This window comes from Mustelus asterias, chromosome 13, assembly GCF_964213995.1.
Source record: "Mustelus asterias chromosome 13, sMusAst1.hap1.1, whole genome shotgun sequence".
Lineage (NCBI taxonomy): Eukaryota > Metazoa > Chordata > Chondrichthyes > Carcharhiniformes > Triakidae > Mustelus > Mustelus asterias.
In genome coordinates this window covers 58,648,228-58,672,001 of record NC_135813.1, presented here as the reverse complement: position 1 = coordinate 58,672,001, position 23,774 = coordinate 58,648,228, and the positions used below count along the sequence as shown (strand labels likewise).

The following is a 23,774-nucleotide window of genomic DNA, read 5'->3' as shown; positions in this document are numbered from 1 at the left end:
AACATTATATTCCAAGTGCGGCCTAACTAAGGTTCTATAAAGCTGCAACATGACTTGCCAATTTTTAAACTCAATGCCCCGGCCTATGAAGGCAAGCATGCCGTATGCCTTCTTGACTACCTTCTCCACCTGCATTGCCACTGTCAGTGACCTGTGTACCTGTACACCCAGATCCCTTTGCCTTTCAATACTCTTAAGGGTTCTGCCATTTACTGTAAATTTCCTATCTGTATTAGACCTTCCAAAATGCATTACCTCACATTTGTCTGGATTAAACTCCAACAGCCATCTCTCTGCCCAAGTCTCCAACTGATCTATATCCTGCTGTACCCTCTGATGGTCCTCATCGCTATCCACAAATCCACCAACCTTTGTGTCATCCGCAAACTTACTAGTCAAACCAATTACATTTTCCTCCAAATCATTTATATATATATTACAAACAGCAAAGGTCCCAGCATTGATCCCTGAGGATCGCCACTTGTCACAGCCCTCCATTCAGAAATGCACCCTTCCACTGCTACCCTCTGTCTTCTGTCAGAAAGCTGGTTAGCAGATAGGAAGCAAAGAGTTGGCATAAATGGGTCTTTTTCTGATTGGCAGTCAGTGACTAGTGGGGTTCTGCAGGGATCTATGCTAGTACCCCAATTGTTCACATTATATATTAATGATTTGGAAGTGGGAACTGAATGTATTATCTCCAAATTTGCAGATGATACAAAGTTGGGTGGGAAGGTGAGCTGTGAGGAGGATGCAGAGATGCTTCAGCGTGATTTGGACAGGCTGAGTGTGTGGGCATCTGCATGGCAGATGCAGTATAATGTGGATAAATGTGAGGTTATCCACTTTGGTAGCAACTATAGGAAGACAGATTATTACTTGAATGGGTGTAAATTGAGAGAGGTGGATACTCAATGAGACCTTGGAGTCCTCTTGCATAAGTTGCTGAAAGTAAGCGCGCAGGTACAGCAGGCAGTAAAGAAGGCAAGTGGTATGTTAGCCCTCATAGCAAGAGGTTTTGCGTGTGGGATAGGGATGTTTTGCTGCAATTGTATAGGGTGTTGGTGAGGCCACATCTGGAGTATTGGTGTCCTTATCTGAGGAAGGATGTCTTTGCTATAGAGGGAGTACAGCAAAGGTTTACTAGGCTGATTCCTGGAATGGCAGGTCTGTCATCTGAGGAGAGATTAAGTCGGTTAGGATTATATTCACTGGAGTTTAGAAGAGTGAGAGGGGATCTCATAGAAACTTATAAAATTCTCATAGGCTTAGACAGGTTAGATTCAGAAAGAATGTTCCCGATGGTGGGGGAGTCCAGAACTAGGGGTCATAGTTTGAGGATAAGGGGTAAACCTTTTAGAACTGAGGTGAGGAGAAATTTCTTCACCCAGAGAGTAATGAATGTATAAGGCCATAAGACATAGGAGCAGAATTAGGCCACTCGGCCCATCAAGTCTGCTCCGCCATTCAATCATGGCTGATATTTTTCTCATCCCCATTCTCCTGTCTTTTCCCCATAACCCCTGATCCCCTTATCAATCAAGAACCTATCTATCTCTGTCTTAAAGACACTCAATGACCTGGCCTCCACAGCCTTGTGGGCAAAGAGTTCCACAGTTTCACACTCTTTGGCTGAAGAAATTCCTCCTCATCTCTGTTTTAAAGGATCATCCCTTTAGCATGAGGTTGTGCCCTCTGGTTCTAGTTTTTCCTACTATTGGAAACATCCTCTCCATGTCCACTCTACCCAGGCCTCACAGTATCCTGTAAGTTTCAATAAGATCCCCCCATATCCTTCTAATCTCCAATGAGGACAGACCCAGAATCCTCAGCCATTCCTCATACGACAAGCTCTTCATTCCAGGGATCATTCTTGTGAACCTCCTCTGAACCCTTTCCAAGGCCAGCACATCCTTCCAAAACTGCTCACAATATTCCAAATGGGGTCTAACCAGAGCCTTATACAGGAGCCTTATGAGGAATTCACTACCAGAGAATGTAGTTGAGGCCAAAACATTGTCTGATTTCAATAAAAAATTAGATAAAGCTCTTGGAGCTAAAGGGATCAAGGGATGTGAGAGGAAGGGGGGGAGATCAGGATATTGAATTCAGAATATTGAAGTGCAAAGGAGATTTACCAGGATGCTGCCTGATTTGGAGGTTGGTCTTATGAGGAAAGGTTGATGGAGCTGGGGCTTTTCTCTTTAGAGCGGAGGAGGTTGAGAGGTGACTTAATAGAGGTTTATAAGATGATGAGGGGGATAGATAGAGTGGAAGTTCAGAGACTATTTCCTCGGGTGGATGTAGCTGTTACTAGGAGGCATAACTATAAGGTTCATGGTGGAAGATATAGGAGTGATGTACAAGGTAGGTTCTTTACTCAGAGAGTGATTGGGGTGTGGAATGAACTGCCTGCTGTGTTAGTGTAGTCGGACACTTTAGGAACTTTCAAGCGGTTATTGGATAGGCACATGGAGCACACCAGGATGATAGGGAGTGGGATAGCTTGATCTTGGTTTCGGAAAAGGTTCGGCACAACATCGTGGGCCGAAGGGCCTGTACTGTGCTGTACTGTTCTATGTTTCTATGTTTATATGAATTCGATGATCAGCCATGATCAAAATGAATGGCGGAGCAGGCTTGAAGGGCTGAATGGCCTACTCCTGCTTCTAGTTTCTATATTTCTATGTCGGCAAATATAAGATAATCCACTTTGCACCCAAAAGGGCAGAAGAAGGTACTTTTTAAATAATGAAAAGCTAGAAAAAACTTGGGAGTCCAAATGTTGAGAACAGATACAGGAAATAATCAAAAGTCGAATGGAATGATGTTTTCTTTAATGCTTAGAGGGGTTGGATTTATGCATTCAGCTATACAAATCCCTGATCAGACCATACCTGGAGGATTGTGAGCAGATCTGGACACTGCAGCTGAAGAGGGTAAATTGGCCTTCAAGGGAGTGTAGCATAGATTTACCGCAATGATGCCTGGACTCCAGGAGTTAAATTACAAGAAGAGATTACACAAAGTAGAGTTGTCATCTTTGAAATTCAGAAGGTTAGGTGTGATTTGATCAAAGTTTTCAAGTTATTAAGAGGAACAGATATGACATGAGGTGGGGCATCGTCTAAAATTAGAGCCAGAGTTATCAGGTATGAAATTAGAAAACACTCGTTCAAGCTCAGAGTGCTTAAGATTTGGAACTCTCTTCTGTAAATGGCAATTGACGTATGAATTTTAAATTTTAAATCTGAGATTGATAGATTTACGTTACTCAAAGTTATCATGGGATATGGGGCCAAGGCTAACATATGGAGTTAGGTCACCACAACCCATGATCTCATCGATGTGAAGGGCTAGCCTATTCCTGTCTCTATGTTCCCAGTAACAAGCGCCAAGCACCAAGTGAGTTCCATAGCCAGTTTCAAAAATAATGACAGTGAGTGAAAAATCTATGTTCAGAGCAGATCACAGAGGTAGGAGATGTTGAAACGCAAACACCGGAGGATTCTTGGAATTCCAAAATAGTGGTGTCAACATTGACATGACAGCAAGTATGAAGGTGGAGCTCTGAGGGTGATGAATCAGGTGAGTAAAAATGATGTACGCTGGAATTCTACCGTCTCACTCGACACAATCAGAATGGGCGAGGGGAGGACAACGGAAATGTCTGTTGACCTTGGGCAGGAATTTCTGGTCTCGCTCAAGCGAGGCCGTAAAATCCCACCCATAATTTGTTTAATTTCAGAAAGCCTGGAAATAAGAAGAGTGAATCTGAAGGAGTTTGGGGGTGGGACAACAGTGCAGTGTATTGCAAAACTCAGGGGGGGCAAGATAAAACAAACTAAAAGTGCTATCAGCATCAGGAAAGGTGCTGATAGGTGAATAGCTGATGTGTGGTTTTTACATAAGTCTTTAGTTTATTTCTGTTAGGTTTATTAATCTAATAAATAGAGCCCTGGCAGTGGATCTCAGAGCGATGGAGTGCACATCTTGTTCCATGTGGGAACTCCAAGATGCTTCTCATGTCCTGGAAAACCACATGTAAGTGTTAGCTGGAGCACTCCAGACTCTGGATTTTGGAGCTTGTTCAGCTGGCAACTCTGTGGTGCATCCATGAGGTTGAGAGCTATGTGGATAGCACGTTACCAGATGTGGTCACCTTTCAGCTTAAGGATGTGCATGAAAAGAGTGAATAGGTGACACCTGCTTTCACTGATCTGAGGTTCCTACCTGCTTCAAGAAGAAACCATCATCCCTGTATTAAAGAAAAGCAAGGCAGCGTGCCTTAAGACTATTGCCCACTATGCTCTGGCATTGATCATTATGAAGTGCTTTGAAAGGTTTGTTATGGCAAGGATCAACTCCGGTCTCCCAGATTGCCTGGATCCACTACAGTTCACCTATTGCCGCAACAGGTCCACAGCAGACGCCATCTCTCTGGCCTTACACTCAACCCTGAAACACCTGTATAACAAAGACACTTATGTCAGACTCATGTTTATTGACTACAGCTCAGCATTCAGCACCATTATTCCTACAAAACTCATCTCCAAACTCCGTGGCCTAGATCTCGGCTCCTCCCTCTGTGAATGGATCCTAAACTTCCTATCCCACAGACCGCAATCAGTCAGGATAGGCAACAACGCTTCCTCCACGATTATCCTCAACACCGGTGCCTTGCAAAGCTGTGTCCTCAGCCCCTTACTATACTCCTTATAACCTATGACTGTGTGGTCTAGGAGATGTGTTGGTAGTATCTTGGTAGGGAACTCTTCAGCTAGGCCTGGTTGAAGTCCCCAGCCACGATGAACAAGGTCTCGGGATGTTTCAGCTTAAGGCTATTTGTGGTGGTGTATATTTCGTCCAGCACGGTCTTCATGTCTGCATGGGGTGGGATGTAAACTTCTGTCAGGATAACAGAGGTGAACCCCCATGGCGGGTAGTAGGAGCAGTATTTCAGCATTAGTATTCTAGGTCCAGGGAGCAGAAACTCACCAGTGTTGCTAAGTCTGAGCACCAAGAGATGTTGATGAGAAGGCAGACCCCACCGCCCCTCGCCTTGCCTGAGGCCGCTGGATTTGGGTGGATTCTTGTCCAACCTATTTTACATTCACCCCTCCCCTTGCCTCAGTACCTGCTTTGGGGGAGCGTAAAATTCTGCCCTTAGTATCCAAAAATCTTTTGATTTCTGTCTTGACTATACTCAATGACTGAGCATGTAACTGGGGTAGAGAATTTCAATAATTCATGATGCCTTGACGTTGGACCCTGCTATTTTTCAGTGTGGGGGAGGGGGTTGGGGGTAGTGTGTGGGTGATTTCTTTATTTACACGGTCCATTTATTTTTTTATTAACAGCAGCGCAAACAGGGTAAAATAAAGGGTTTGACTTGTATGAGGTCTTCTCAAGATCGTTCAGGCTGCTGCGCAGCTTAGAAGGAACATTGCCCCTTGAGTGAAGAAACTTCTCCTTATCCCAGATCTTCTTATTCACAGAATGGAGGTAGAGTTGTCAGTGTCAGCACTCATTGCCCTTTGGAAGATAGTGACCATGTTTCCTTCTTGAATACGACTGAGTGGCTTACAATGGAAGGTAAAAGTCAACCACATTGCCATGGGTCTGAAATCACACAGGTCAGTGTACGGACATTAATAAACCAGGGTTTTGAAGACAATTCAGTGATTTCAGGCCCACTCTTATTGATATTAGCTTTTTCCAGATCTATTTAATTTACCTTTAATTTTACTGTTTGGAAGAAGTGATTACACGCAAAGCATTAACTGTCTTTTCTCTCCGCAGCCACTGACTGACAAGTTGTGCATTTCCAGAATTTTTCTGTGCTTTTATTCAATATTTCTGGCATTTGCATTTTTTAATCTCGTTTCATTTCCATGGGCCCTTGGTCAGACTTGTAATCCATTGCTCACCAGCAGAGGGCAGGGCTGCACACAGTTATGCACCAGATACAAACAGGTGGTGGTGGGTCCATTGCTGTACTCCAGTGACATTGACAGGAATGAATTGAAAATACCTGTGGCCTGTCTAATCAGTGTCAAGCTTGGAATTCGTTGAAGTAGGAAAAGTAAGATCACAGGGAATAGTGAAAAATTCCAGAGATAGATGAATCATAGAATCCCTACAGTGCAGAAGAAGGCCATTCAGCCCATCAAGTCTGCACCGACCACAATCCCACCCAGGCCCTATTCCCATAACCTCAATGCATTTACCTTAGATAGTGCTCCTGACACTAAGGGGCAATTTAGCACGGCCATTGCACCTAACCCACACACCTTTGGACTGAGGGAGGAAACCGGAGCACCCAGAGGAAACCCAGGCAGGCACGGGGGAGAATGTGCAGACTCCACACAGATAGTGACCCAAGCCGGAAATCAAACCCAGGCCCCCGGTGCTGTGAGGCAGCAGTGCTAACCACTGTGCCACCGTGCCATCCAATAGAGAGAGGGTGTCAGAAGGAAGTGATGAGGAAGAGGGATTGTTGGAGTGGCATCCAGGAGTTACTGGAGCTTCTATTCCTTATTGCTTATAAGAAAGAGGGTAAATGTTTTGTGGCATGAGTGCTAATGATCTGACAGAGTGAAGGACCAAGGACCAGATGTGAGAGCAGAGAGTCGGAATAAATGGGTGCTTTTCTGGTTGGCGGATGGTAACTAGTGGCGTGCCGCAGGGATCGGTACTGGGGCCTCAACTATTTACCATTTTATATAGACGATCTGGAGGAGGGGACTGAGTGTAGGGTAACAAAGTTGCAGACGACACAAAGATAAGTGGAAAAGTGAATCGTGTGGAGGGCGTAGAAGGTCTGCAGAGAGATTTGGACAGGCTGAGTGAGTGGGCGAGGATCTGGCAGATGGAGTATAGCGTTGACAAATGCGAGGTTATTCACTTTGGAGGAAATAGCAAATTGGATTATTATCTAAATGGAAAAGAAATACAACATGCTACTGTGCAAAGGGACCTGGGGGTCCTTGTGCATGAGACGCAAAAACCCAGTCTGCAGGTGCAACAGGTGATCAAGAAGGCAAATGGGATGTTGGCCTATATCGCAAGGGGGATAGAATATAAAAGCAGAGATGTCTTGCTGCATCTGTACAGGGCATTGGTGAGGCCGCAGCTGGAATACTGTGTGCAGTATTGGTCCCCTTATTTGCGGAAGGATATATTGGCCTTGGAGAGAGTGCAGAGAAGGTTCACCAGGTTGATACCAGAGATGAGAGGTGTTGATTATGAGGAGCGACTGAGCAGATTGGGTTTGTACTCGTTGGAATTTAGAAGGCTGAGGGGGGATCTTATAGAAACCTATAAGATAATGAAGGGGCTGGATAGGGTAGAGGTGGAGAGATTCTTTCCACTTAGAAAGGAAGCTAGAACTAGAGGGCACAGCCTCAAAATAAAGGGGGGTCAGTTTAGGACAGAGTTGAGGAGGAACTTCTTCTCTCAGAGGGTGGTGAATCTCTGGAATTCTCTGCCCACTGAAGTGGTGGAGGCTACCTCGTTGAATATGTTTAAATCACGGATAGATGGATTCCTGATCGGTAAGGGAATTAGGGGTTATGGGGATCAGGCGGGTAAGTGGAACTGATCCACTTCAGATCAGCCATGATCTTATTGAATGGCGGGGCAGGCTCGAGGGGCTAGATGGCCTACTCCTGCTCCTATTTCTTATGTTCTTATGATATAGATTGGAGCATTGCTTCTCAGTAATGAAGCTAGTAGTTTAATGATACACTGCCTAGTTTGGTAATGACTGGCAGTGTTAACTTCCTATCTGTGGCATGACAGGGGATTTTATTTCAGAATGCAGCTTGAACTCCACCCCAATCATCTCCAAGGCTAGCTGAGGAATTAGTCTCTGATGAGCATACTCACACCCCGTCGCAATCAGTCAGTCAAACTCATTCGAGACACAAAATCCAGTGACTGGATTCCTCAGTTAGCCTTTAATTTGATTTGATTTGATTTATTATTGTCACATGTATTAGTATATAGTGAAAAGTATTGTTTCTTGTGCACTGTACAAAGCATACCGTTCATAGAGAAAGAAAGAAGAGGGTGCAGAATGTAGTGTTACAGTCATAGCTAGGGTGTGGAGGAAGATCAACTGAATGCAAGGTAGGCCCATTCAAGAGTCTGACGACAGCAGGGAAGAAGCTGTTCTTGAGTCGGTTGGTACATGATCTCAGATTTTTGTATCTTTTTCCCAACAGGAGAAGGTGGAAGAGAAAATGTCCGGGGTGCGTGAGGTCCTTGGTTATTCTGGCTGCTTTTCCAAGGCAATGGGAAGTGTAGACAGAGTCAATGGATGGGAGGCTGCCTTGGAGAAGATAAGGGTGGAGTTCAGACTGCATTCTGAAATAAAATCCCCCGTGATGCCACAGATAGGGAGTTAACACTGCTACCCATTACCAAACCAGGCAGTGTACATCACTAAGCTGCTCCCACCCCTTCCCACATTCGCTGGATAAATGCTCCACATGGCTCAGGATTGATTCAAGATCCCAGGTTTAATTCCGATTTGTATTGAGTCAGGGCAGTGGTTGGTGCATTACAATTGGCCTCAACTTCAATGAGCCAGTGATGGGAAACATTCCTGGGGTGGCACGGTGGCACAGTGGTTAGCACTGCTGCCTCACAGCACCAGGGTCCTGGGTTCAATTCTGGCCTCGGGTCTGTGTCCCGCCCGCTCCGATTCCTGTGGCAAGCGGGACAGGAAAATTCCACACTCAGTGTCAAACGTTGTTTGATAATTGCTTCTGTGAGGTGCTTTGGGACATTTTACTACGTTAAGTTGTCAGAAAGAGTGAACAATTTGTTAGCACCATCTGTTACATTCACAGCTCAGCCTGCATTGGAAACCAGAAAACAGCTCAGTAACCAATGAATGGAAGCTGTCTTGCAGTGTGATTGTGACTGTGTGGAGTTTGCACATTCTCCCCGTATCTGCTTGGGTTTCCTCCCACAGTCCAAAGGTTAGATTGTTTGGCCATGCTAAATTGCCCCTTAGTGTCGGGGGATTAGCAGGGTAAATACATGGAGTTATGAGGATAGGGCCTGGTTGGGATTGTTGTCAGTGCAGTTTTGATGGACCGAATGGCCTCTTTCTGCACTGTAGGGATTCTATGATTTCTGCCTTGGGTTTTGTTAAGCAAATGGCCCTTGGACATGTGTGGATGTTCGTGAGGACCTTATCAGGCTTATCTACAATACCCAAATAGTCTACTGACATTCAGGCCTGGGTTCAGCAGTAATGTGCTCTCACATTTCCACTCCATCTGACGAAGGAGCAGTGCCCCGAAAGCTTATGGTATTTGCTACCAAATAAACCTGTTGGACTTTAACCTGGTGTTGTGAGACTTCTTACCGTGTTCACCCCAGTCCAACGCCGGCATCTCCACATATTCAGCAGTAATGCCAGAGGCAACACAATCATTTTATGGGTTCCCATCACTATTACAACAACAATTTGTATTTACATCGGTCTTTTTTTATAGTCAAATGTTCCAAGATTTAAGGGAAAAAATAGAAAGCCAAAGGAGCTGGAAGATTGTATAGGCTAACAGGAGGGACGATAACTTTGGCCTTAGGCAGACTCATGAAGAGAGAGCATTTGAGTGAGACGCAGATAGACTGCTCTTGCCCATAGATTTAAACCCAGCATAACCATAACTATTGGAGCAAAATATTTCTGTGCCAAACCCCTGTTTATTATTCCCTGTTGTGGAGATGCCGGCGTTGGACTGGGGTAAACACAGTAAGAGTTTTAACAACACGAGGTTAAAGTCCAACAGGTTTACAAATAAACCTGTTGGACTTTAACCTGGTGTTGTTAAAACTCTTACTGTATTATTCCCTGTGTCAGTATGAGCTAGGTAAGAAATTATGTAGCAAGTAGGTGAATGTGAGGAAGCTCAGCAAATCTGTAGATGCAACGGTAACAGTAAAAGTGAGTTGGTATCTCACTCTAATGGACACCTAGCATGTGCCAATAGGCAAGCCACCTATCCCAAGGGTACAGGTACAGAACCAGCCTCACATGCATCATTTAAACCCAGAGGTCAACAGGCTGGTGTCTCTGTTCCAATGCACTCATATTCTTTCCACTTTCAATCCCACCAATTTAACCACCTTATTGTAAAGATGCAGTTTTATAAAATGATTTTATAAAATGACCTTACTTTTTGTTTCAGGAATAAAATTTTAGTTACTGAGAAAAATGACACTTGAATATTTCTCAAAAATCTTTCTTCAGTGATTCCATTTGTCATCAATAAACCAACATGGTGAGATTTTAACAGGTTTAAATGGGCTTTTTCTAACCTTGATAGGCTAACTAAAATACAACACAGAAATAAGTGTAATGTAAACAAGTTGTGTGAACCATGTGCAAATTTCTTTTAGCATTTTGGAAGACTGAAACCATTTTTGGCTAGAAATACAGCCACTTATATTTGTGTTGCTGCAGCATTTTAAGGGCTGTTTTCTTGTTGAATCACTTCCCACATCACCTCCTGGGTGAGCTGCTGGCCGCAAGCCTGAAGCTCACAATGGTGATATGAATGGTCGGTTCTCAGGATATAGGTGAGTCTTTGCCTCCTCCAGCCCCACAATCCTCCAAGATCTCTGTGCTCCTCCGAATCTAGTCTCTTGCACGTCCCCGATTTTAATTCATCCACTGTTGGTGATCTTGCCTTCAGCTGCTTAAACCCTGAGCTCTGGAATTTACATCCCTAGCCCTCTCCACTCTCTTTTCTTCAGTCTCTCCTTAGATTGGACCTCTTTGACCAATCCGCCGAACAGCTGTCTGAATATCTCTTCATGTGACTCAGGGTGGGATTTTCCGACCGTGTTCACCCCAAGACCGGAAAATCCTGCCCGAGGTCAAGAACCTTTGCATGTGGGAGGAAAATGGAGCACCCCCTTGCAGGCACGGGGAGAATGTGCAAACTCCACAGACAGTGACCCATAGTCTGTGTCCCATCTGCTACGATTCCTGTGGGACAGGAAAATTCCACCCTCAGTGTCCAATGTTGTTTGATAATTGCTCCTGTGAAGTGCTTTGGGACGTTTTACTACATTAAGTTGTCAGAAAGAGTGAACCATTTGTTAGCACCATCTGTTACATTCACAGCTCAGCCTGCATTGGAAACCAGAAAACAGCTCAGTAACCAATGAATGGAAGCTGTCATACAGTGTGACCAGTGGAAGAAAAGACTCAGAAAGACTCAGTTGTAATCTGAGATAGCAGAACGTGGGAACACACGAAATGGAAATTACAGCCACTGAATTGACGTTAACAAGCTGACTACTCAATCTAATTATCGGCTGTCATGTGCCAAGTACATAATAATCAGCACAAGGTGTTGATAACGGCAATTCTATCAGATGCTTCCTTCTTTCTAAAGAGTCCAAGGATACTAATACTGATATGGAAGATTTGGTGGCCTGACCTACTTGGTGTATTAAGGGGCAGCGCAGTGGTTAGCATTGCTGCCTCACAGCGTTAGGGACCCAGGTTCAATTCCCAGCTTGGGTCACTGTCTGTGTGGAGTTTGCACATTCTCCCCGTGCCTGCAAGGGGGTGCTCCATTTTCCTCCCACAGTTCAAAAATGTGCAGGTTAGGTGGATTGGCCATGTTAAATTGCCCATTAGTGTCAGGGGGACTAGCTAGGGTAAATGCATGGAGTTATGGACATAAGGCCTGGGTGGGATTATTGTCGGTGCAGACTCGATGGGCCGAATGACCTCCTTCTGCACTGTAGGATTCTATGATTAACGTTAATGATCAATATTCTCCTTACCCAAGCTCCATTGCTGAGTCTATATTTATTAGCAGATCAAAGAAGGGAAAGCATGCAGTAGAAGTGTTTGTTCAAGCTGGTGTATTATCACCATCCTTTATTTTTCCTTGACTCATTTCCCAAAGGAAGTGTTTCTTCCTAAATAAATAACATCCCGCCATAATGTTTGCACTCTAATAATCACACGTCTCTCCTCGCACTGTCAGAAGCTTTGGCTGGGATTTTCCGCTGCTGTTTGTGTCGGGCAGGTTCAGTGACGTGCAAGAGAAGCGAAAAGTCACATTTTACATTGGCAGGAATGCACAACGCAATTGGGCCTCCCCCCCCCCACCCCCCCTCCCCATCAAGTGGTGTTGGAGGTCAGGACCTCATTTGAAGACATTAACATATCATTTTCAGGCCCATATGCTGGAATTATTCCCCTCCCCACCCCACCCCACCCCATTAAAAAATCCCCACCCACGTTGCCATGACAGCAGAACGGTGTGAAATCCGATTGGTCTCTGAAGGCACATACCTGGTGAGCATACCTCCAAGGGGAGCTCAGGTGAGTGCAGCACTCAGGGAGAAGAACACACAAGAAATAGGAGCAGGAGTAGGCCATCTAGCCCCTCGAGCCTGCCCCGCCATTCAATAAGATCATGGCTGATCTGAAGTGGATCAGTTCCACTTACCCGCCTGATCCCCATAACCCCTAATTCCCTTACCGATCAGGAATCCATCTATCCATGATTTAAACATATTCAACGAGGTAGCCTCCACCACTTCAGTGGGCAGAGAATTCCAGAGATTCACCACCCTCTGAGAGAAGAAGTTCCTCCTCAACTCTGTCCTAAACTGACCCCCCTTTATTTTGAGGCTGTGCCCTCTAGTTCTAGTTTCCTTTCTAAGTGGAAAGAATCTCTCCACCTCTACCCTATCCAGCCCCTTCATTATCTTATAGGTCTCTATAAGATCCCCCCTCAGCCTTCTAAATTCCAACGAGTACAAACCCAATCTGCTCAGTCTCTCCTCATAATCAACACCCCTCATCTCTGATATCAACCTGGTGAACCTTCTCTGCACTCTCGCCATGGCCAATATATCCTTCCGCAAATAAGGGGACCAATACTGCACACAGTATTCCAGCTGCGGCCTCACCAATGCCCTGTACAGATGCAGCAAGACAGCTCTGCTTTTATATTCTATCCCCCTTGCGATATAGGCCAACATCCCATTTGCCTTCTTGATCACCTGTTGCACCTGCAGACTGGGTTTTTGCGTCTCATGCACAAGGGCCCCCAGGTCCCTTTGCACAGTAGCATGTTGTAATTTTTTTCCATTTAGATAATAATCCAATTTGCTATTATTTCCTCCAAAGTGAATAACCTCGCATTTGTCAACGTTATACTCCACCTGCCAGATCCTCGCCCACTCACTCAGCCTGTCCAAATCTCTCTGCGGACCTTCTACGCCCTCCACACGATTCACTTTTCCACTTATCTTTGTGTCGTCTGCAAACTTTGTTACCCTACACTCAGTCCCCTCCTCCAGATCGTCTATATAAAATGGTAAATAGTTGAGGCCCCAGTACCGAACCCTGTGGCACGCCACTAGTTATCATCCGCCAACCAGAAAAGCACCCATTTATTCCGACTCTGCCTCCTGTCATATAGCCAATCCCCAATCCACGCTAACACCCTACCCCCAACTCCGTGTGACCCAATCTTCTTCAGCAACCTTTTGTGAGGCACCTTATCAAACGCCTTTTGGAAATCCAAAAACACCGCATCCAACGGTTCCCCTCCGTCAACCGCACTAGTCACATCTTCATAAAAATCCAACAAGTTCATCAAGCACGACTTTCCCCTCATGAATCCATGCTGCGTCTGCTTAATCGAACCATTCTGATCCAGACGGCCTGCTATTTCTTCTTTAATGATGGATTCCAGCATTTTCCCAACTACAGACGTTAAGCTAACCGGCCTGTAGTTACCCGCCTTTTGTCTATTTCCTTTTTTAAACAGCGGCGTAACATTAGCCATTTTCCAATCCGCCAGCACTACCCCAGAATCCAACGAATTTTGATAAATAACCACTAACGCATCCGCTATTACCTCTGACATTTCTTTCAGTACCCTGGGATGCATTCCATCCGGGCCCGGGGACTTGTCCACCTTCAGTCTCGTTAGTCTACCAAGCACTGCCTCCCTGGTAACATTAATTGTATTGAGTACCTCTCCTCCTACCAACCCTCTATCGTTAATATTCGGTAAACTATTTGTGTCTTCCACAGTGAAGGCCGACACAAAAAACTTATTTAAAGTTTCAGCCATTTTCTCATTTCCCACTATTAAATCCCCCCTCTCATCCTCCAAGGGTCCAACATTCACTCTTGCCACTCTATTCCTTTTTATATATTTGTAAAAGCTTTTACTATCATTTTTTATATTTAGAGCTAGCCTAGCTTCATAACCTATCTTTCCTTTCTTTATCGCTTTCTTAGTCATTCTTTGTTGTTTCTTAAAGTTTTCCCAATCTTCCGATTCTCCACTATTTTTGGCCACTCTGTACGCATTGGTCTTTAATTTAATACTCTCCTTAATTTCCTTCATTATCCACGGCTGGTTATCCCTTTTCTTACAGTCCTTCTTTATCACCAGAATCTATTGTTGCTGAGTACTGAAAAGGATCTCCTTAAAAATCCTCCACTGTTCCTCAGCTGTCCTATCTACCAGTCTGCTCTCCCATTCCACCTTAGCCAATTCAGCCCTCATCCTATCATACTTCCCTCTGTTCAAACAGAGGACACTGGTATGGGACCCTACCTTCTCCTCTTCCATTTGTATCAGAAATTCGAGCATGTTGTGATCACTTGACCCAAGAGGGTCCTTCACAAGAACATCCTTAATTCGACCTACCTCATTACACATTACCAGATCTAAGATAACTCGTTCCCTCGTCGGTTCTGTAACATACTGTTCAAGGTAACTATCCCGACAGCATTCTAAGAACTCTTCCTCCATGCCACCCCTTCCAACTGGAGTCAGCCAATCAATATGCAGGTTGAAGTCCCCCATGATTATTGCCGTTCTGTTTTTGCATGCATCCATTATTTGCTTGTTTATAGCCCTCCCCACCTCAACATTATTATTTGGGGGCCTATAGACCACGCCTACTAGTGTCTTTCTCCCCCTACTATTCCTTATCTCTACCCATAACGATTCCACGTTTTGTTCCTTAGAGCCTATGTCATCCCTCACTACGACCCTGATATTATCTTTTATTAACAGAGCTACCCCACCACCTTTTCCTTCCTGTCTATTCTTCCTAAATGCCTGATAACCCTGGATATTCATCTCCCAGTCCTGGTCTCCCTGCAGCCGCGTTTCTGTAATGGCCACTAGATCATACCCATTAATGCTGATTTGCACCATCAACTCATTAACTTTGTTCCGAATGCTTCGTGCATTCAGGCAAAGTGTCTTTATTCCAGCTTTTATCTGGACCCGATTTGATGAAACGCTATCAACCTCACCCTCTACTCCTTTAACTACTTGAATGGCCTCATTCACTTGCACTCGCTCCCTCTCCTCTACCATTGATTTCGTAATTCCTCTTACCTCTGCACCCTCCCCCCATAAATTAGTTTAAAGCCCTATCTACAGCCCGAGTGATACGATTCGCTAGGACTCTGGTCCCAGCACGGTTCAAACGGAGACCATCCCATCTATACAGGTCCCATCTGCCCAAATACTGGTGCCAATGCCCCATGAATTCAAACCCATTCCTCCCACACCAATCCTTGAGCCACACATTCGTCTCCTTAATCCTATTAACCCTGCGCCAATTTGCGTGTGGCTCAGGTAGTAATCCAGAGATTACCACCTTGTTGGTTCTGCTTTTTAATTTGTTCCCTAGCTCTTCGTACTCCCTCTGCAGATCCTTAGTTCCTGTTTTGTCTATGTCATTGGCACCTACATGGACCACAACAACTGGATTTTCACCCTCCCACTCCAAATTCCTCTGCAGCCCAGATGATACATCCTGGACCCGAGCACCAGGCAGGCAACACAACCTACGGTATTCCTTATCCTGGTCACAGAGAACAATGTCTATGCCCTTAACTACACTATCCCCAATTACTACTACATTTCTCTTTGATTTCACTGTTGCAGCAGCACCCTGCACCCTGGTACTGCCGGCAGTTTGCTCGTCCTTCTCGCAGTCATTTTTCCCATCTACACTGGTGGCAAGAACCTCAAATCTGTTGCACAGATTTAAGGGCTGAGGTTCTTGGGACTTTACCTCCCGCACACTACTTCCCTTCTTCCCCCCTCTGCCCGCCTTCTTCCCCCCACTGCCCGCCTCACCCACAGCCACTCCCTGTTGTCCCTGACCCCCAGCTAAGTTAGTCAGTCTAAGGGGGTGACATTCTCTTTATACACATTATCCAGATAGCTCTCCCCTTCCCTGATAAGCCTCAGTGTCTGTAGCTCAGAGTCCAGTTCATCTACCTTGAGCTGGAGATCCTCCAGCAACCAGCACTTACTGCAGACATGGTCCCTGGGGTCCACCTTGGAGTCCACTTGCTCCCACATCATGCAGAAACAGCACATTACATATCCCTCCATACCAATTTACCTTGTATAAGTTGGTGTAATTTAAAAGTGAAACCCTACCTGCCTCTCCTCGCCGAAGCCCTGTGAGCCAAAGCCCTTACAGTTCACACTCTACTCCCCACTCACTCCACTGCCCGCTCCCGACGCTGCCCACTGTATAGAGTGACTTTTACACTAAAAAAAACACACAATCTCCCAGATTCCCCTGTGGCCTACTCCCACTTCCCTTAGTTTAAACCCTTGAAAAAAAGCCCATGAAAAAACAGATTAAATAAATAAATCACAGCACTTTACTCACCCTCAGCACTGCTGCTGAGAATCTCTCCCTCTGTCCAGACCCCCCAGGTAACTGACTTTTATACTAAAAAAAAACACACAATCTCCCAGAATCCCCTGCGGCCTACTCCCACTTCCCTTAGTTTAAACCCATACCCTGGCACTGTACTGCCAGGCAGCGCTGGGGAGGGTTGCCAGCAAAGTGCCAGGGTGAATAGCTGTGCCCTGGGGCAGCCTTTATAAATAACACCCCAGATCCTTGAGTATCTAGGTTGCTGGCAGGCCAAGCTAATCAGAGGCCGCCTGACCAGGGACACATCATGGGGCCCGTTACTTAAAGTTTGTGTCAGACTATATGATGTTATAATGTAACCAATGGTAACATGCTGCAAAGGTCAGCTGACCCGGTATAAATAGAAAGCAGATGGGGATTGTGGGGAGCTTGTGTGGTCCAGGGCATAAACCAAGGTGTTGGTGCAATGAGGTTTCTTTATTAAACCTTTTTCTTTGCTTTACTTTGTGAAGCTAGTTCTTTTATTGCTTACAACTGAAGCATCCTTCCTGCTGGATGAACATATGGCAGGGAAAGCCACCATTGCTGTCAGCAGCTTCCACACTGCTTGACCTGCCCGACATTGACTTTTGTCGATGTGTGGGAAAGCCCCGGCCTTTGTTGTCGATTTAATCCTCTCCAAGCTACACATACAGGCACTGCCCTCTCCCCCTGCTTCCTGCATCCTCCCTGCATTCAAAATCAAGACCCGTACCTGAAGGAGAAAGAAATAGAGGGATTCAGGAGCAGTGCGGCAAGAGGCATTTTAAAGGTTTGTGTGGAACACAGGCTTTGATGAGTAAAGCCCCATGCCTGTTTCTGTGCTGTAAATTCCACGTCATCCTTTCCAAAAACACTTGTTTCACTGTCTCCCATAGCCGTGTTGAGTCCTCTGTGTCTGCCATAAGCCTCCCTTTATTTCCTTATCCATATCTGTATATGCCTTGACATCCAGAGTTCATCAAGACTTTTTTGTTCCACTCTCTTGACCTTCCCTTCTCTCTTTGCATGCATCCCAGCAACATGCATTACTCAGGGTGCAAGATGGTGAATAAAGGACCTGCCCCCAATCCGTTCAAGTAGCTAAGAGTAACAGGATTGCAGTTATACTGGTCAAAGCTGCACTCGTTGCAGTTACGCTGGTTGAAATGAGATTAGTCAAAGTCACACTGATTGACACTGCGACTATACTCAAGAGGACCTCACAGACTAAAGCATTTTGGGTTGCCTTGAGGGCATGAATTTACTGATTGCAGTTCTGGTGGTTAAAGTTTACTGGTTGAAGTTATATTGGTTGAAGTTATGAAGGTTAAGATTATACTGGTTGAGCTAATACTGGTTAAAGTTATATTAGTTGAGTTTATGCTAGTCAAGTTTATATTGGTCAAAGTTACAAAGTCAGAGTCTGACAGCAACCAATGGCTGTTCAGTATTTTAGCATCATTCGAGTGATTTGCTGTTGCAGGCCGGAACATCAACACTGCTCACTGAAGCTGTCAGCAAGGGTTTGATTAGTTTGCCCTTTCACTCTCTGTGAAGGGGTCCACCTGTCCAGTCAGCTTCTGGTTTGATTACACGGGGTCTTTCGAACCCTGAAGGTCAGTGTCGAGGTATAAAGTTTGTAGTCAGTCCCTGGGTTCCTCCCTTGCAGTTCTTTGAGTTCACAACCCAGTTGCTACAACAAGAGGGAAACATGTGGCGCCTGGTCTTCACTTTTCTGTTTGCTGGTAAGAAATGGAGATGATTAATGAATGCACAGAGACCGTTTGTGCAGAGAGGCTGCTTAGTTCAGAACATTGACTTTTAAAATAATAATAACCTATGTCTGAATGTCTTTTTAAAAAAAGTTGTTAAATACAACAACATCTTGAATTTATATAGCACCCTTAAGACATCTCAAGGTGCTTTACAGGAGCGCTATCAAACAAATTCTGACATCAAGGTGCATAAGAAGATATTAGGGCAGGTAGTCAAAAATTAGATCAAGAGGTAGATTTTAGGGAGTGTCTTAAAGTTAGAGAGAGAGGCACGAGGCAGAGAGATAATTCCAGACTTTAGGATTGTGGCATTTGAAGACATAGCTGTCTGTGGTGGAGCGATGGAAATCAGGGATGAACAAGGGACCAGGATTGTGGGAGCATGGAGATGTTGGAGGATTGTCGGGCTGGAGGAGGTTAGACAGAAAGGGAAGAGGAGAGGAGGCATCTGATAACATGGATTTCAACTTTAAAATTGAGCTGCTGCTGGAACAGGAGCTAACCCAGCTCGGTGGGTGGCTCACGGGTGAGTGGGATTTAGTATGGGTTAGGCAATGGGCAGCAGAGTTTTAGATGCGTTCAAGTTTACAGAAAGTGAGGTAGGAGGCTGGTCAAGAGAGCACTGGAATAGTTGAGCCTAAAGGTAACAATAGCCTAATGGGGGTTTCAGCAGTGCATGTGCTGAGGTAGGGTTGGGAATGGGTGGTATTGCGGAGGTGAAAGTGAGTGTGGGCTTGGTGTTGGTGCAGATTTGGAGCCAGAAGCTATCAGGTAGAACGCCAAGGTTACAAACAGTCTGGTTCAGCTTCAGACAGTGACCAAGGAGAGGGATGGACTCAGTGGCTCGGAATGGAGCTTGTGGTGGGAATCAAAGACAAAGGAGGCGATTTTCCCCCCAAAAGAAACTAAGTGCCCAATGGCGGGAAAACGGGTGATTTTCCCACCCGCTTTTTGGACGTATTTAGTGGGATGAATTTCCAGCACTGTGCTTCACAGAGTCTACTGGGTGGTTGACACCGGGTGGGGGGGGGAGGCTGGGGGAGGCTGGGGGGGGCGGGGAGGTGCTAACCCCACCCGAGAGGCCGACACCAGCGCACTGAGTGGGCCACTGCCCATGCGCCAATCTGTCAGTGGAGAGATTGGCACATGTGCATTGGCCTGCCCCATTGTCGGCCTCCCAGTGTCTTCCCCCCTCTCCTTCCCAAATTGCCAGCTTCCCTCACCCCCCTCACCTCGGGGACCAGCTCCGATCGCCAGCTACCCCTCCTCACGGCCAGCCCCGATCACCCTCCCCACAGCCAACCCCGATCACCTTCCCCACGGCCAGCCCGATCCCCCAACCTCCCATGGCCAGCCCTGATCACCCCACCCCCATAGCCAGCCCTGATCGTCCTCCTCCCTCCCAACCCCACTGATCCCAAATGCAGATTGGCCCATCCCCCCTTCAGTAGGTCCCGCCCCCTCAGGCCCCACCCCCTTGGCACTGCCTGGTATCTGATGGGCAGTGCCCAAGGGGAACCACCCTCCCCCTGACCTCTGGCGGTGGGGGGGGCGCCCTCAATGGCCTCTGTCCCCACCAGCGAGGTGATCACACCTGGTCCTCGTTGGTGGGAACCTCTCCCAGCACGGGTGGAGGGGGGGGGGGGAGGGGGGGGGGGGTGGTTGGTAATGGAGGGGGGGAGACTATACTGACCAACAATCACCCCGATTTATCTGGTCATTATCCTGTTTGTAGAACCTTGCTGTGCATAAATTGGCTGCTGTGCTTCCCAACATTACGTCAGTAACTACACTTCGTTAATGGCAAAACCTTTGGAGACACCTTGAGGCTATGAAAGACACTGTTGAAATGTAAGTTCTGAATGTTTGGAGCCCAGGTCTCAGTGTGGGGGATAGTCCAAGTTGATTGGTCCATTTCTGTGTTTCAGGTACTCTTGGAAAAAGCTTTGGGCCCAACGCCCTCTGGCAGTTCCGCAATATGATCAAGTGTGCTGTTCCAAACAGCCGCCCTGTCTTTGACTACAGTGATTACGGATGTTTCTGTGGATTTGGAGGCTCTGGAATTCCAGTTGATGAACTGGACAGGTAACGTAAGCTCTTACCGTTTACTTGGGATGGAGGATCAAAGATCACTGGAGAATGAGATGAGAATGGGCGGCACGGTGGCACAGTGGTTAGCACTGATGCCTCACGGCGCCAGGGACCTGGGTTCGGTTCCCGGCTTGGGTCACTGTCTGAGTGGAGTCTGCACGTTCTCCCTGTGTCTGTGTGGCTTTCCTCTGGATGCTCCGGTTTCCTCCACAGTCTGAAAGATGAGCGGGTTAGGTGGATTGGCCATGCTAAATTGCCCCTTAGTGTCAGGGGGACTAGCTAGGGTAAATGTTTGGGGTTACGGGATAGAGCCTGGGTGGGATTGTGGTCGGTGCAGACTCGATGGGCCGAATGGCCTCCTTCTGCACTGTAGGATTCTATGATTTTATGAGATGTTGTGCAAAGGAGAATCATAGTCACTGAATGAACAAAGTGGAACCAGACAGGAGATTAAACTGCCGTGTGCCAATCATCACAGAGCGGGAGAAGTACCGAAGCCTTTTTAAAAAAAAATACTTTTGGGATATGGGCATCACAAACGAGATCAGCATTTATTTCCCATTTCTAATTACCTGTAAATAGGTGGTGGTGAGCTGTGTGGTCAGGTACTCCTACCGAGCTGTTAGATTAGGAGGTTCCAGGACTTTGACCCAACAATGATGAAGGAATGGTGATGTCGTCCCAAGTCGAGCTGGTGTGTTACTTGGAGTTGATGATTTTCCAATGCTCCTGCTCTCCTGGTACATCCAGTTGGTGGTGGTCACAGTCCTCAGCATCACTGAGCTGCTGCAACAGAATCCATGGGCTCCATGATGTTGAGAGTCATCACTGTCGTAGTGTTGAGGCGATGTAGTTATTCTTGTCCCCTGTTGGTTCTCCTCCGTTCACTTCCATTGTATGCCACCCTCATCCTGCAAAACAGAGGGAAGAATGTCAATTATTGTGTAGCAGTGTGTTTGTGTTCTGAGCCTGTCACAACTGAATAGCTGTTCTGTTTTGGAGGCAGCGAGAGGTGGATGTGCGAATAGACATGACTCTTGAATGCCAAGGAGCGCTGCTGGGTGAGTGATCAGAGTTTGGTGCATGGAGCAGAATAAGAGGCTGGTGGTGTGGCAGCTGAGAGATATCAGCCGGAATTCTCTGACTTCGCCCGAGGCTGGGATTTTCCGGTCCCGCTGCAGTGAATGGCGATTTGATCGAGTGTCAATCTCCATTCTCACTGGCAATGGTGGCGGGGCGTATGAGACTGGAGAATTCCTGCCAATGTGTGAAGATGCATTCGCTGACCTTGATTGCCAGGCTGAGTTTTCGGAATTCTTGTGGCATTGCTGCCACTGCGCTCTTCATCCGGCAGTAAGAATACTTCAGATGCAAGCAACAAAAGAACTAACTTCAGAAAGTGAACTTAAAGAAAAAGGTTTAATAAAGAAACTTCATTACTCCAACACTTGGGGCCACGTTCTGGGCCATACCAGCTCTCCACAATTCCCATCTGCTTTCTATTTATGCCAGGTTAGCTGACCACCACATCATTCTGCCATCGGTTACATTGTCTACGGGGTCTGCTGCCCCTCACAGCATGTTACCATTGGTTACATTATACATTATCTCTGGCCACTGCTTTTGCTGCCTTCTGTCGGTGACCCTTGAGGACCTCCTGGCCCCTTCGGGAAGCATTGCATCCCTCTTGTTGCCCACCTCATCTGTTAACCCCCTCAGCTGTGCATCTCTCTGCTCCAGTGTTCGATTTTCTATGTTTTAAACTCCAGCAGCATTATTCACTGCAGCTTCCCTGTCAGAGGGACAGTCTGCCTTGAAGAAGAGCAGGCTGGTTGCACCTCGTGCAGTCGATGATTGGCACCCTCCCCCCGCCTGTACAGAGAGGACAGCAGCAGCACTGGGCTGTAATCATGGTAATGAGGTGGAAACACCAAGTCTTTGTCCTGCCTATCTCCAAGGGAACTGGCACTGGCAGGTTGTGAATTGCGATCCCAAAAAAATGAAATAATAAATATAATTTTTAGCCCGTGGCATCCATCAGTATCTGCTAAGCGAAACCACAAGTTAATGATTTGGATGGAGATTTTTCTGTCAGAAGCAGCAGGGCCACTGGGTTTCATTAATAAAGGCAAATGTGAGCTAATTTCAGCTTTGCTGCAATTTAATTTTCAATTCTGCAGGAGTTTAAATTGATTTGCCGGGTGAGATGTGTATATTTTCAGTTTTTTGCTGAGGGTTGATGTGTTGTACATGGACTTGCAAAAGGTGTTGGACAAATTACGGCAGAATAGGCTTGCCAGCAAAGTTGAAGCCCATGGAATAAACGAGAAAGCAGCAGCATGGATATGAAACTGGCTGAGTGACAGGAAACGGGGAGTAGTGGTTATTTTTCAATATTTGTGGAAGGCAGACAGTGGGGTCTCTCAGGGGTCGGCGCTGGACCCACTGATTTTCTTGATCTAGATTAATGGTTTGGGCGCACAGAACACAATTTCAAAATTCACAGACGGCACAGAACTTGGAAGTATTGCGAACTACGAGGAGGATAGCGATAGGGTTCAAAAGAACGTAGGTAGGCTTATTGCGTGGACACATGGCAGATGAAATCTCATGCAGACACCTGGGAAATTATGTATTTTTGTAGGAAGAATGAGGAAACACAATATAATATAAATGATGCAATTCTAAAGGAAGTGCAGGAAGAGGGAGGCCGGGGGCGGTATTTATGCACCAAATCATTAAAGGTGGCAGGAAGATTGAGAAAGTAGTTAATAAAGCATATGGGATACTGGGTTTTATAAAAAGGGCCGGAAGTAAGATACAAGCTCTAATGTTTTTCTTGGGCGGCATGGTGGCACAGTGGTTAGCACTGCTGCCTCACAGCGCGAGGGACCCGGGTTCAATTCCAGCCTCGGGTCACTGTCTGTGTGGAGTTTAAAGTAAAGTAAAGTTTATTTATTTGTCACAAGTAGGCTTACATTAACACTGCAATGAAGTTACTGTGAAAATCCCTTAGTCGCCACACTCCGGCACCTGTTTGGGTACACTGAGGGAGAATTTAGCATGGCCAATGCACCTAACCAGTACGTCTTTCGGACTGTGGGAGGAAACCGGAGCACCCGGAGGAAACCCATGCAGACGCAGGGAGAATATGCAGACTCTGCACAGGCAGTGACC

The 23,774-nt window shown here is 46.2% G+C and overlaps 1 protein-coding gene across 1 annotated transcript in view; it reads left to right on the top strand.

Moving 5' to 3' along the window:
* LOC144502259 (phospholipase A2, minor isoenzyme-like) overlaps positions 1–23,774 on the top strand; it is a 43,094-nt gene that overhangs the window by 4,942 nt on the left and 14,378 nt on the right. The window contains exons 2-3 of the mRNA XM_078226085.1: positions 17,406–17,521; positions 20,435–20,591. Coding sequence (XP_078082211.1) covers positions 17,406–17,521; positions 20,435–20,591 — 273 coding nt within the window. The remainder of the gene's footprint in view (positions 1–17,405; positions 17,522–20,434; positions 20,592–23,774) is intronic.